The 14,654-nt window shown below is 38.5% G+C and overlaps 1 protein-coding gene across 1 annotated transcript in view; it reads left to right on the forward strand.

Moving 5' to 3' along the window:
* The window catches only part of DZANK1 (double zinc ribbon and ankyrin repeat domains 1), a gene marked incomplete at its 3' end in the record, with an annotated part of 33,699 nt that overhangs the window by 2,527 nt on the left and 16,518 nt on the right, over positions 1 to 14,654 (forward strand). The window contains 1 exon segment of the mRNA XM_015828823.1: positions 1,601 to 1,693. Coding sequence (XP_015684309.1) covers positions 1,658 to 1,693 — 36 coding nt within the window.

Raw genomic sequence — 14,654 nt, forward strand, 5'->3', positions numbered from 1 at the left:
TGGGGAAAAGACTGGAAATAAATTATTTGCATTGATATGTCCTGATGACAATTTTAAAGAAAACAAAAAAAGTGTTTGCATAAATTGAAGAATTATTTCCTATGTTGTGATTGAGAGGTTATGTTGGGGGAGGGGGGCGATGACAACTTCCTCATTGGCTCAAGGGGGCGATTCGTTCAAAAAGGTTAAGAACCACTGCCCTAGACTATGAGCTAGACCAGACATGTCAAACTTGCAACGTCACGTGACGTCACGCAACATATCGGGACTGTTTTGCCATTGCCGGCAATGGGGTGGGTGTGATGCGTCCAGCCCACAGGCCAGCAGTTTGACAGCCCTGAACCAGACTATCAGAGACTAGGTTTACTCATGAGCAAATATATTAATAAATAAAATATGAATCTACTTTTGAACCTAATTCCAATTATATAAAAATCCTCTCTTTAATGTAAAACACAGTTGTAAGTAATGTAAAAAATATATAACATTTTGATAATAAATAGATTGTCATTACCAGGCAAGTACAAATAATAGTCAGTTAAATGTCACATCTACAGCATTCTGTGTTCTGTGTCTTTCCAAATTCAGTGTTCTTTTCTCTAAAATTTTCTGCTTTGAAAATACTTTATTGAGCTCTGGTAGTGCAGTGGTTAGAATGCAGTATTGCAGGCAAATTCTGCCCACAGCCTGGAGTTCGATCCTGACAGGGCTCAAGGTTGACTCAGCCTTTCATCCTTCCTGAGGTTGGTAAAATGAGGACCCAGATTATTGGGGGCAATATGCTGACATTATAAACTGCCCAGAGAGTGTTGTAAAGCAATATGGGGTGGTATATATGTCTAAGTGCTATTGCTATTGCTACTGTTTCTTGGATCTTCCTTTGGTATTTATTGATTTCAAATCCTATGATTTTATGTGTCCCTAGTGTGGTATGTACCAACACGTACGTTCAGTCTATAGCAAATCTCTATTTTAGGGTACAATAGCATGAAATTCTGCAGTTGCTATAAACTTGGAGGAGTTTCTTTGGGTGCTTAGCTTCATGAACAAAAGCTTCTGGTAGAATTAAATAGGAAAGCAATAGAAGGCTATTGGATCTGACCTGCAAAAATCAGACAACCACTAGATGGCAATTGATAGATCTAGTAACCCTAGGAAACAGCAAACATTTCGATATTGTTCTCAAGAAAACTACATGGAAATGTCCATAAGTCACTGTGAATCATGCTGATATAAATTCTTGATGTAACCAAGCAAGATGCATGTGGTCTAATTCTTGCTCATCCATGAATTTTGGCCTTTAATCAATGTAATGGCTTTCCTTTAATATCTCAAGCTTGTGAAGTTCTTTGTCAAATGCAACATAAGGAAAATTTCATTTAAGCGTTAAATCTGATTTCTCCTATAAGCTACATTCCCTGATATGATACATTTTTTACTTACTGAGTTGCCTTTCAAATTTAATCTGTCTGTTTCTTCCTTTCCTATAAGAAAGTTTTCTTTTGTAGAATATTGTAACTTAGAGTATAGAATATTGGCATATATTGTTGATACATATTCTACAAATTTTAGTGATTTGTGCTTGTTCTATACTTTAAAGGATGCAGTACTTTGCTTTGCATGTGGTGCAGAAAATCCACTTCACATTAAAGAATGTATGATCTGTGAGAGCAAACTTTCTGAAGCTCAGATGGTAAGAATTTCTATAATATAAACAATCTCTGAACATATTTTTTCAACTTAGTACTATCTAACAAAAAGACAGTCAACTCTGGTTATATGAGATACCAACAATTATTTTAAAGTGTTCCCATGTAATATACCTCAGAGGGGAGCAACCATAGCCCCAGGACCATAAGTAACCCTTTTGTTGAAGCTCCTAAAACTCCTTACAACAAACATCCTGGTGCAAATCTCAAAATGGATTTGTCACAGTTAAAAAGTGACCCACCGGCACCAAAAGCAGGAAAAGTCTTAATTCCACCCATATGCATGACACGGCACCACACAGTTGCAATCATTGTTTCACCTACTGTGGCATTGGACTTACCAAACAAGTATTAAGTCCTTTAGCATCACAAATATTGATCACATGAATACGGTGAGAGCTTTTGTATCCACATTATTGTCTATTTATTTACTGCAAATAAATATGTGGCTTCATTACTCTAGGGAATTCATAATAGTATAGAAAAACATTTCCATTTCCATAAATTCTAGTTAAAGTACCATAACAAATATAAAAATACTAAAAATCATATTATTGAAGCTTACAAAAAGGCAATTCAAAGAGAACCACTTGACTTCAAATATCCAGCAAAATAGAACTCCTTTTACTCCTTTATTCAATAGTGTGGAGCCCAAACTTGACTTTTGTAAGGCAAGGTGTTTCAACCACTTTGGTTTAATGGTAAAGGTACCAGGCTAGAAAGCAGGAGATTGTGAGTTCAAGTCCTACCTTAGCCATGAAAGCCAGCTGGGTGATTTTAGGCCAATTTCTCTCAGCCCAATTCGCCTCACTGGGTTGTGGTTATGGGGAAAATAGAAGGATATATTTTCTGTCTTGAATTATTTATAAAGATAACAGAATAACAGAGTTGGAAGGGACCTTGCTGTAGATGTAGTTCCATTGAGAAATACAGTATATATTGCAGTTTTTCAGGCAGTTTATGAATTCATCTGGTAGTGATGTGGTCTATCCCATATTTTTCTATCTTATTAAGAGATAGGTTGTGGTTTACTTTGTCAAATTCCTTACAGAAGTCTAGGTATATAATGTCCACATCATTTCACTAGTCCACTGATTTAGTCACTTGGTCAAAGAATGCAATAAGATTTCTTCAGCGTAATCTGTTTATGACAAACCCATGTTGGCTCCTAGTAATAGCTTTGCTTCCTTCTATGTGTTCGCAGATCTGTTCTTTCATTATTTTTTCCAGGATCTTACTAAGTAGTGATGTCAGGCTGATTGATCTGTAGTTTTCTGGATCCTTTTTTTCATTTTTGAAGATGGAAATCACATCAGTTCTTTTCCAGTCTTCTGGTGGTTCCCTGGTGTTCCAGGATCTTTGAAAAATATGATTCTGTGGTTCAAGATCACATCTGCTAGCTCCTTTAGAACTTTGAGAAGAACTGGTGATTTGAACTTGTCTAGGGGGATGAATGTTGTCTTAACATTTTCTTGCCTATTTTGACCTATATTTCCAGTCTGTCATTTATGGTTCTGCTTTGGTACATTGGGCAATTTTTTTTCCTTTTTGTGTGAAGATAGGTGCAAGGAATGAATTAAACAGTTCTGCTTTCTCCTTGTTGCCCATCACTTCCTTGCCATCTTCTCCCATTGGTGGACAATTATTTCCTTGATTTTTAATATGTTGAAAGAAACTTTTTAAAAGTTATTTTTGACATTTGTTTTACTTCATTCTGAGCCTTAGCTTTTCTGACTTCATCTTTGCAAATTTGGACTATTTGTTGGTATTCTGCCTTAGTTATATGTCCCTCTTTTCATTTTTTGTACTTATCCTTTTTGTCTTTTAATTTATCAGAGCGTTCTTTGTACAAACATACTGGTTTGTTCTTGGACTTCTTGTTTTTCTTTTTCAGTGGTATTGAGTTGGACTGGGCTTTTATAATCATACTTTTCAGAGTTTCTCAAGCTTCTTGTTTTTTTCTTTAAGATTTTAATCCATTGAACCCTTCCCAAGATCCCTCAAGGTTTGTTGAAATCAGCTTTTTTAAAGTCCAAGACACTGGTTTGATTATGTTCTATTGCTTGTGTTTGAATTATTTTGAATTCCAATATGACATGGTCACTCTCCCACAAAGTTTCTGCAACTTCAATCCCTCTATCACTTCTTCCCTATTAGTAAGAATTAGGTGCAGTACAGCTGTCCCTCCTCTACCTTTTAGATGACAAAGTTGTCAACTAGGTTGGTCAGGAACTTGTTTGATCTCCCACTTGATGTAGAGTTTATCTCCCAGTTGATGTCAGGGAAGTTAAAAGTCCCCCATTACTACTGTGGTGTGTTTCCTACATACATTTGTTAACTGGTTAGCAAACAGTTCATCTATTTCTTCTGCTTGGATGGCCTGTAGTATATACCTATGGCAATGTCATTCTTTTTTCCTTTTATATTGACCCATATGCATTCTAGGAGGCTTCCATCTTTGGTGTCAAGCTTGAAGCATGTGCACATTATTGCCACCCTTGCTGCTTCTTACTTAACCAATGCAATAGGGGGGAGGGGGGAAATGGAATGCAGACTCCAAACAACAAGAAATCCAATCAGAAGGACTTCCGTTGGTGACGTCAGGACGGTGCGGAGGCAAGAGGACAGTCTCTGTCCCCTAACTCTGATCTTTCTATGTTTGGAGACCCTTCGGGGGCGTAGAGAGCCTGGAGGGCTACGCGTGAGAAAGGGTGAAGCCGGAAGAGTAACGAGGTGAGAGGCGATCACCCATTATGATGAAGGAAACCCCTAAATCCACCGTGGAAATTTCTGCCATCAACAGATGGCGGATCTGAGGCCCTGACAAAATCACAGAGGATGCGGAAGCAAAGAGAAACTTAACAGACTGTGTTAATGAGTGAGTCAAAATAGTTCAAAATATTTCTAAGGAATAATAGAAAAGTCTAAAAAGATCTACTTGTCTATTAGGATGGGTGTTGAAAGGAAGCTCAACTGGTGAGGAAATCCTCAATGCAAGCGGCAATCTGGCGGGAAGAGCCGTGAATTGACAGATTTAACAACCAAAGGATTAACAGGAGGGAGACATAAAGGAAGGAAAGACCTTGTGGTAAACATTTTAGCGCAAATACGAGGAAGACGGTGGAGGATTAAGGAGAAGAAGTTGAGAGATGGCAGCGAAGGCGGAGTTGGTGGAGCCTATGGGACGAGAGAAGTGAAGGGAGAAGATCGATAAGCAAGCAGCTGGGAAGGAAGAGAAAATGGCGATTTAGGAGAAATGGAGGAGTGAATTCATTGTGGAGCATTAAAGATTTTTGGAGAAAGTGGTTGGAGAAGAAAGTTGGAGATAGACCTGAACATGGAGAGGATTCGGAAAGCCAAGGAGACGACGAGAGTACGTGTTTAAGTGTGAAAGTGAGTGGAGCGTAGTGAAAATCCGGAAGGTGAAAGAGACGGCGAGAGGATGTGACAGGAGACGAAAGCGAAAGGAACAGACTGACAGCGAGAGAGACGAGATCAGAAGGAAAATCCGGAGCTTAACAGAGACGATGCCATTAGTTACAAGAGAAAGTGAATAGGATTGAAGGGGGGATATGGTGACGAGCACGAGAGGAAGGGAAGGAGACGATGAGAGGACGGTGCACGACGTTGAAAGTGACAGGAACGTGAACGAGGCTTGGAAGGCAAAGGAGACGACGAGAGGACGAGATAAAAAGATAAGAACGGACTAACGATTAATAATACACGATTGGAGAAGTAATTTGGACTTTTAGAAAGACTGTGTGATAAGTAAGAAAAAGGAAAGAAAGTGAAGAGGGTTGGAGAAGGTAAGGAGAGATTTGGGGAATTGTGGCAGTGGAGGTAGTTTCAGAGGAGTTGAGGAAGGAAAACGAAGAATTAGAAGTTTAGAGTTAAAATAAAGTTAAATAAGCTGTTGGCTAAATAGAGTGATAGAAAATATTAGAGAAACAAGTGACAACTATGACAACACTGAGGACAGGAAAAAAAACGGTGTCAAGCCTAGCACTGACACCCTCATCCCCACCTGGTCAAAAGACATTAGAAGGAATGTTTGGTACAGAAAAACAGAGTTAATAGTTAATATGCAGACCATGCAGACAACACTACTTACTATCCAAGAAACAATGCTAAAAATGCAGGAGACAATATCTAAGAATCACATAGAAATGAGAGGGGATATGAATAAATTGGATAATAGAATTGAGATGATTCAACAAACGATTGAAAAAAATGAAGCAAGAATTCAGACAGTAGAAGTAGGGTTGGATAAAGTAGGGGAAAAAGTTGATACATTAGATAAAGAAATGTTGGCAACTAATAAAAAAATGGCGGAATCGATCATCCATCTAGAAATGGATAGGGCAGCATTCTACCTACGATTCCAAAATGTGGTAGAGGAGAAGGAAGAGGATTTGGGTGCTATCATGGTGGAATTGATTGCTGAGGCCCTATAAAGGGACAAACAAGAGATATTGATAGAGATAGATGAGGCGTACAGAATTCACACAAATTATGCCAGACGCAACAGACTTCCACGAGAAGTACATATTAGATTCGCTAGGAAAAAGGTGAGAGATATAATCTACAAAATTACAAGAGAGGATCCAATGATTTATAAAGGTGTGCAAATACAAACTTTAAAACAGGTACCAAAGAAAATAAGGGAACAGAGAAGGGATTATAGATCCCTCAGTGCGTATTTAATTAAAAGAAGCATACCATTCAGATGGTTAATCCCAGAAGGGATGTTGATATCATGGAGGGAGAGAAGGATTAAGATAGACAGCCTAGAGAAGGCACAAGAATTTTATGAACAAGTGGAAGGAGTGGAGGAAGAGAATAGCAGCAAGGAAGAATTGGAATCCAAAAGCCAGGAAGACCAACAGCAGGACGTAAGGGAAATAGAACGAGGGATAGAAAGCAAGGAAGAAAAAGGACAGAAGAAAGAAAGAGGAGTAGGTCCAAGAACAAGACAAACACACAAATAGAACACACAAGTAGAAAATGGAAAAGGAGATTAGACTAATATCAATTAATATAAATGGATCAAATGCACCAGCAAAGAGAAAACAAATGCTAACAAAATTAGTAAAACAACATATAGACATAGTTTGTTTACAAGAGGTACACATCAAAGAACAACACAGGAACAAAAACTAGCTGAACAAAAACAGAGAGGTATAGCGGTTTATATTAGAAAAGAAATTAACGCTAAATTGAAGTACCAAGATAGAGATGGAAGAATATTAGCAACAGAATTATAAACTGAGCAGAAATCATGGCTACTAGTGGTAATATATGCACCAAATGAGAATTAAAAAGAATTCTATTACAAATTACATGAGAAACTTATAGAAATTGGACAGGGAAATATTTGTATAGTGGGAGATTATAATGCGGTAGTGAATGTAAAAAAAGACTATATTAGTGATACGAAAAAGAAAAAGAAAAGGAAAACACTAGCAAGGACATTCTTTGATTTGGCACATGAATTTAATTTATCTGATCAGTGGAGCAAACGGAATAAAAAAAAAGAATATACCTTTTTCTTGAACCCGCATAAATCTTGGTCTAGAATAGACATGGCATGGATGAATGAAGAAGTAGGGCAAGACATAGAGACAATAGAAATAATGCCAAATATAGGGGCCGATCATAATCCTCTGAAAATAGTTTGGAAAGGGCAGAAAAAAGTAAGAAGAAGATGGATAATGAACTCTCACATTTTGAAAGAAAAAGAATTTACAGTAAGGATTAGAAGAGAAATGGAATTTTTTTAATGAGAATACAAAACAACAAACATCATTACAAATTATTTGGGACACTGCAAAAGCATATTTGAGAGGTCTAGCAATAGCCTATATAGCAAGAAAAAACAAGGTGAAAAGGCAAACGCAAAATATACTCCAGGAAGAGATTGGGATCTAAATTACAAAAAGAGCCCCAGGATGAATCGATTAAAACGGAAATGGTTTTGGTTAAACATAAATTAAACATGATAGATCAAGAGGAAAGAACAAAGGAATTGAAAATAGCAAAACAAATTTTTTTTGAACACGCAAATAAGCCTGGGAGATGGCTCTCTTATAAATTAAAAAAAGAGAAGGAGAAAAGATTTATCCAGGAACTACAGGATAAAAATGGAGAGTTACAATATAAAATGGATAAAAAGAAAGAAATAATTCAGAATTATTTTGAGTCACTATATAAAAAAGAGGAAATAGATGTGGAGAGTATAAAACAATACTTAAAGGCTAATGGCTTGCCAGAATTAAAAGGACAGAGAGAAATATTGAATAGGAAAATAACAGCCTTGGAATTAAAAACAGCGGTGCAAAAACAAAAAAATAATAAAACCCCAGAGCCAGATGGCCTTTCAGGGGAAGTATATAAGACCCTCTACAAGGACTTTGAAAAGATACTATTGGATGTATATAATGATGTGTTGGAGAAAGCCAAACTACCAGACTCCTGGATAGAAGCTACTATATCCCTTATCCCAAAAGAAGGCACAGACCCCAAACAGATTAAAAATTATAGGCCAATCTCGTTGAATACTGATTACAAAATTTTTACCACCATAATTGCAAAAAGATCCAGATCAAAATGGTTTTTTATCCACAAGACAAATTAGGAATAATACGAGAACGGTGTTAAATGTCTTAGAATATTACGAAGCACACCCTGGAAAACAGGTGGCACTAATTTTTTTAGATGCCCAGAAATCATTTGATAATCTCAGTTGGCAATTTATGTTCCAACAGATTGAGGATATGAAATTTGGAGGGAAATTTGAGAACATGATAAAGGCAATATTATAAAACACAAAAGGCCAGCGTGATAATCAATGGAGATAATACAAAAAGCTTTGAAATAAATAAAGGAGTAAGACAGGGATGTCCAATGTCACCTCTACTTTTTATCTTGACTTTAGAAGTGCTATTAACTCAAATTAGAACTAATAAAGAGATAAAAGGGGTACAGGTTAAGACAGAAGAATATAAGACACAGGCATTTGCGGATGATTTGGTCTTTTTTATAGAGGAACCACTAGAGAGAGGAGATATTTTGATGAAAGAAATAGAAAAATATGGAATAGTGGCAGGATTAAGAATTAATAGAGAAAAGACCAAAATGTTAGTTACCTAACTGAAAAACAGAAAAGGAAATTAGAAGAGAATCTGGAATTGCAAATTTTAAAAAAGATTAAATATCTAGGAATTTGGCTTACCACAAGATGTTCCTCAATAAAAGAGGATAATTATAAAAAAATGATATTACAAATGAAAAAAGATTTTGAGGTCTGGGGGAAATTACAAATATCATTACTAGGTAGGATTGCGTTGATTAAAATGAATATATTACCAAGACTATTATATTTATTCCAAACAGTCCCAATAAAATTAGAGAAATTTTTTTTTGACGAATTGGACAAAATAATAAACAAATTTATTTGGTTGGGCAAAAAAGGAATAAACATGAAAATGTTACAAGATAGTAGAAGTAGAGGTGGACTTGGGCTCCCAAAATGGGAAATTTACTACCAAGCAGCTGGATTACTCTGGATTAAGGATTGGATAAACCTAGACAATAAAAGGGTTTTAATGATTGAAGGGCACGACCTGCAGGCTGGCTGGCATGCCTTTTTATGGGGAAAACACAAGAAAACACAAACATACTTTTATCAACATCAGATAAGAGATGCGCTGATTCGGATATGGGAAAAAGTTAAAAAAAGACACTATAGGAAAATCCCAAATTGGATTTCACCGATGGAAGCAATGATCCTCCCTAACACATTGGATAAAAAAAAAGATGATTAGATACAAAGAATTACTAGATAACCAAGGAAACCTCAAATCAAGAGAAGAATTAGAAGAACAGGGAATAATTATAGATTGGTGGCCATACCTACAGATCCAATCTAAACATAGTAAGGATATGGAAGAGCATGCAATAAACCAGACCCCACAGCAATTGGATAAAATTTTAACAGGCAAAGAAGGAAAATTTCTAACAAAAACTTATAAATATTTATTAGAGGTAGATTTGGAGGAAGAAATAGTGAAAGGGCCAATGATAGCATGGGCACGAAATGTGGGTCGAAATATAAAACTGGAAGAATGGGAAAGATTATGGAACAGAAATTGTAAACTGACATTGTCAACTGCATATAGGGAAAATCAATATAAAATGTTCTATAGATGACATTTAACACTGGCGAGATTGGCTAAAATGTACAAAAATATGAATCCGGAATGCTGGAAATGCAAAAATAAGGAGGGAACATTCTATCATATGTGGTGGCTGTGCCCTAAAGCAAAGATCTATTGGGAACGGATGAGGAACTGGATACAGGAGATAACAAAGGTGCAAATTGAACTCAAACCTGAACTATTTCTTTTGGGTATAATAAATTCAAAGATGGAAAAACAACTCCAATATATCATTGTACATATATTAACAGCAGCCCGCATAGTATATGCCCAGTGTTGGAAAGGTGAAAACATACCTACAAACGATATGATTATATACAAAATACTAAAATGCACGGAAATGAACAAACTTACGCTAGAACTAAAAGACAAGGAAGCAACAGAATTCTATGAGATATGGAACAAATGTTATGATTGGCTAGAACAGAGAAACAAAAAGATATGATTACTAATGTAAATAAATTGTAAATAATATATGTGAGATGTATAACACAGTACTGTTAAGGAAAAAAATACATGTATTTTTATTTTTATTTTTGTTGTATAGTGAAAAAGAAATAAATAAAAATAATAATAATAATAATAATAATAATAATAATAATAAATAATAAATAATAATAATAATAATAATAATAATAATAATAATAATAATAATAATAATAATAATAATAATAATAATAATAATAATAATAATAATAAAAAGAAATCCAATCATATGAACCAAGGACATTTCAACAGGAGTTTACCAAACCCACAAAGACACTTTCTCATAACAACCTTTTGACACTTGATTGGACATTGTGACATGCACTAATAAGGGGAGGGAGCATTGTATGTTTTAATTATAGCGATTCACACGGGAAATAACGAGAGTTGGTTTTGCTTTCAATTGTGCCAAAATTATGTACTCAATAATGTTTTGCATAAGAGATTGGATTGTCTCATCGGTGCATATTTGGTTGGGTTCTTTAGTTGGAACCTTGACATTAAACCAGCTCTCAACTAAAATAAATATAGCAGGGAGTCCTGAGCTCTTGCAGCCTGTCTGGTTGCCTCCAGAAGAGCTATGAAGACTCAGGAGAAGATGGCCAGGGTGGAACATAAAGGAGAGCAGATGGCTAAGTCCAGGACAAGATTGGTGAAGGGGAACCCAATTACAGGCCAAGTGGACTCTGGTACCCAGATGAAGGTGACCTGTCTGAAGGATTGAGTGGAGAAGACTGGGAAACCAGCAGCACAGGAGACTGGAGCAGCAGGGAGCTTCTACCAGACAGGAGTGGAGTTGTGGTGGGCCATCGTGCCAAAGGCAGCTGAGGTTGAGTTCCCTCTCATCTCTTCAGAGGTGATGTTCACCTAGGAATTGAGATGGACAGGAAAGAGAGCGGCAGAGTGAGAAGAACTGGTGGAGTTGCAGTATCTGATAGCTTGCCATAGCCCATCAGTCAAAAAGCTGCTGGAAAATTCAACAGATTGGAGTAGCAGGGATTGGAACCGATACGGAGGAAGGAACAGCCTTCTGGGACAGTGTCTGATCAACCTTCAGCAACCATCCCAGCTCTGTTACCGCAACCCCTACAGAGAACAAGGCCCACTGTGACTGGGGAGCAACCAGCGCCTTCTTGCCCCAAGTAGAGATCATAGTGCCCCACTTGGGGGTGAAGGGGGTGGTAAGGGCTCTGATAGATTCTAGATGCACCTGATGCTTAGTCAGCTTGCAGACAATATGAAACCTAGGGTTGCGAATGAGGAAGCCGTACCACCCCATGAAGTTAGAGCAAGTTGACGGCTCCCTAGTGGGCAAGTTGTCCTCTTCCTACCTAACTGAACCAGTACATCTGAGGGTGGGGAATCACAAAGAAACTATTCAGTTCATAGTGGCACCAAAGATGGCAGAGGCTATGATACTGCCGTGCACTGGGGGAAAGATGTGAGGCGCGTAGTGATGGCGGGGACAAATTCCCCTCCCAAAAGAACAGCAATGAGCCTAAGCAGCAGAGAGACAAGGGGAAAGGGAGTGGGCACATAAGGACAGTGTCTGAACAGTTGCCGAAGACGCAGTCCATCCCTAAAGAATATTGGGACTAGGGAGGTATTCCCTAAGGAATACTGGGAATAATGGAGGTGTTCAGTGAAAAAGAATGTGACACCCTACTCTACCATCACACCATGGACTGCGCAATTGAGATCCTACCAGGAGCAAAATTCCCCAAGCCCAACTCAATGATGCCTAGAGAGATGGGGGAGTTAAGGGAATATATTGACAAGAACTTAGCCAGGAGTTTAACTTCAAAATGCTGCTCCCCTCAATCATGATGGGATCAGGAGGTGGTTGTGATTCTAGGTGTAGGGACAATGTGATTTCTGGTTTTAAGGAGACTACAATAGAATACCGGATACATACTAAGTGTCTTTGGTAATTGGAGTTTGACAGTCACTGGGTTAATAACTCTTTTTATGGGAAAAGGGCCAATGTACTTTGGGCCCAGTTTTTGGACGGTTGTCTGAATTGCAAGTATTTGGTAGATAGATAGACCTTATCTCCAACTTTAAAGTTTTTTGGCTTCGTGCATCTTTTGTCAGCTTCTGTTTTATACACTTCCCTCGCCTCTTCCAAAGTTTTTTTTACTACTGGCCAGGTATTCTGTAGTTAGGTGACCCATTTCTTTAAAGAGGTGGTTGACGGGGTGGCCTGGCGCAATTCAGGAATAGATACAAAGTCCTGCCCCATTGTCACTTTAAAATAGGTGAAATCAGTGTTACTGTGCACTGCGTTTTTATAAGCAACCTCAGCAAAAGGCAGGAGGTCTGACCAATTGTCCTGCTGATAATTAAAACAACATCAGAGATACTGCTTCAGGATCCCATTCACATGTTCACAGCCACCATTTGTTTCCAGATGATGCGAGGAGCTAAGCCCCTGAGTGGTCCCCAAAAGTTTTTTAAAACGTTAAGTGGATTCTCTCTGGGGCTCCATGCAGCTGGTAAATATGCTGCACAAACAACTTCACTAAAGTGTGAGTGGAGGGGATTTTTTGACAGGATACAAAGTGTACTTGTCTGGAGAATAAGTCAATTATCTGCCAAATCACTGTGTTTCCCGAGCTTTCAGACAGCTCTACTATAAAGTCCATTGAAATCTCCTTCCATGGGCTTTAAGCCCTGCCACCGGTTGGAGGAGCCCTGGTGCTTTCCCTTGTCGCCTTTTGGCAGGCGCATTTAAGGCAACTAGCTACATAGCCCTCTATGTCCTTCTTTGATGATGGCCACCAAAACCACCGTTTAATTAAATGCAAGGTTTTGACAAAGCCAAAATGTCCTGCCATGTTGATATCATGGCTTTAACCATTGGCTTTCCAGTGGCTTTCCATTTGGCTTTCCAATGGCTCCCACCCTAACTAGACCATTGTTCATTGTACATTCACCCTTATGAACGTGGGACCACTTGTCTTCCTCCAAAGCAAGCCTCAAAATTACAAAATACTGTAAACTATAAAAATCCTTGCAGTCACCAAGCTAATTTGTCAGCCACCCCAGAAACATGCTGTTGCCATTTTAGTTTCTGGCTACCAAATAAACAAAAACCTTCTTTCCTGCAGCCTCCATTTTGTTTTCAGCATTTTGTTTCTCAGATTGGAACCGGACCTGATTTTTCTTCTGACCATTTGACACCCCAGATGGGACTCCAAACTAACCTGACCAATGGAGTGGGCCTGGGTAAGCCTCCACTTTGCCGGCAGCAGACCCCTTGTGTCTGTTGGTGGGTTTCCCGGACTCTGCCCATTTAAAATAAGGGTAGTAAAGGGAGTTTTGAGTCTTGTTCTCAATGGCTGCTTGGAAAGAAGGTGAGTACTGCAAAATTTTTGTCCCTGGGTGCCCGAAGGGAGAGTTTGTGCAAGAAGTGTGTGGAAGTGCAAAAGAGACGATCCTCCTCACCTTAGCTGGCTCTCACCTCCTCTGTGCCTTTCCTAGCTGCACCCAGATTCGGATTCTGGAAAGCAAGGGGGTTTGACCAGCGTGTGGGACCATCTGACAGGGAAAAGAGAAATCAAGCCAAAGAAGAACACAGGGTGAGTGGAGGATTGGTATTCGGGTAACTGGCTGAAATCTCTTGACAAAGTTCCACTCTTCTAGGAGGGACCCTCATACTCTGCAAAAAGAAGTAAGAGTCCTCCCAGATCCCCTTGTGGGGCACTGGGCAAGGGCAGTTTCAAAAGTCATGTTGCACAGGGCTACTGTGGCTTAAAAAGTTGCCTTGCCAGGGGCTAGGGCCATAAGATTTGCTTTGCCAGGAAGCAGAGGATCCCAGTTTGAGTCACTCTGCAAGCACAGAAAAGTCAAGGAAGGAATCTCACTGTGTATAACAAGAACAAGGGTCAGAGTGTTGTCTGAAAATATGGGAAGCTCGGATTCCAAGGTCCTGTGTCTCCTTTAGGGAGACTTCTAGAAGCCCAGGATCAAAAGACTACCGTTCAGGCTGGAATGAAAAAGAAGCATGCATACGGATTATGTAAAGAGTGGTCTTTGCTCAGAGACAAAGTTGGAAAACCAATTTGGCTAAATAAAGGTTATTAAAAAGAAAAGGATACACACACATACATACACACACAAACACAGGAACCTTGATTCCCCCCCCCTCTTCTATGCAACAATTTAATATGTTTATTAAGATTTTTGCCTTCCCTAATTTAACTGAGATTCATGGTGGGAATGACCAGGGCTTGTAAACTGA

Source organism: Protobothrops mucrosquamatus, unplaced genomic scaffold (assembly GCF_001527695.2).
Source record: "Protobothrops mucrosquamatus isolate PMUCROS unplaced genomic scaffold, P.Mucros_1.0 scaffold_226, whole genome shotgun sequence".
In the NCBI taxonomy this organism is placed as follows: domain Eukaryota; kingdom Metazoa; phylum Chordata; class Lepidosauria; order Squamata; family Viperidae; genus Protobothrops; species Protobothrops mucrosquamatus.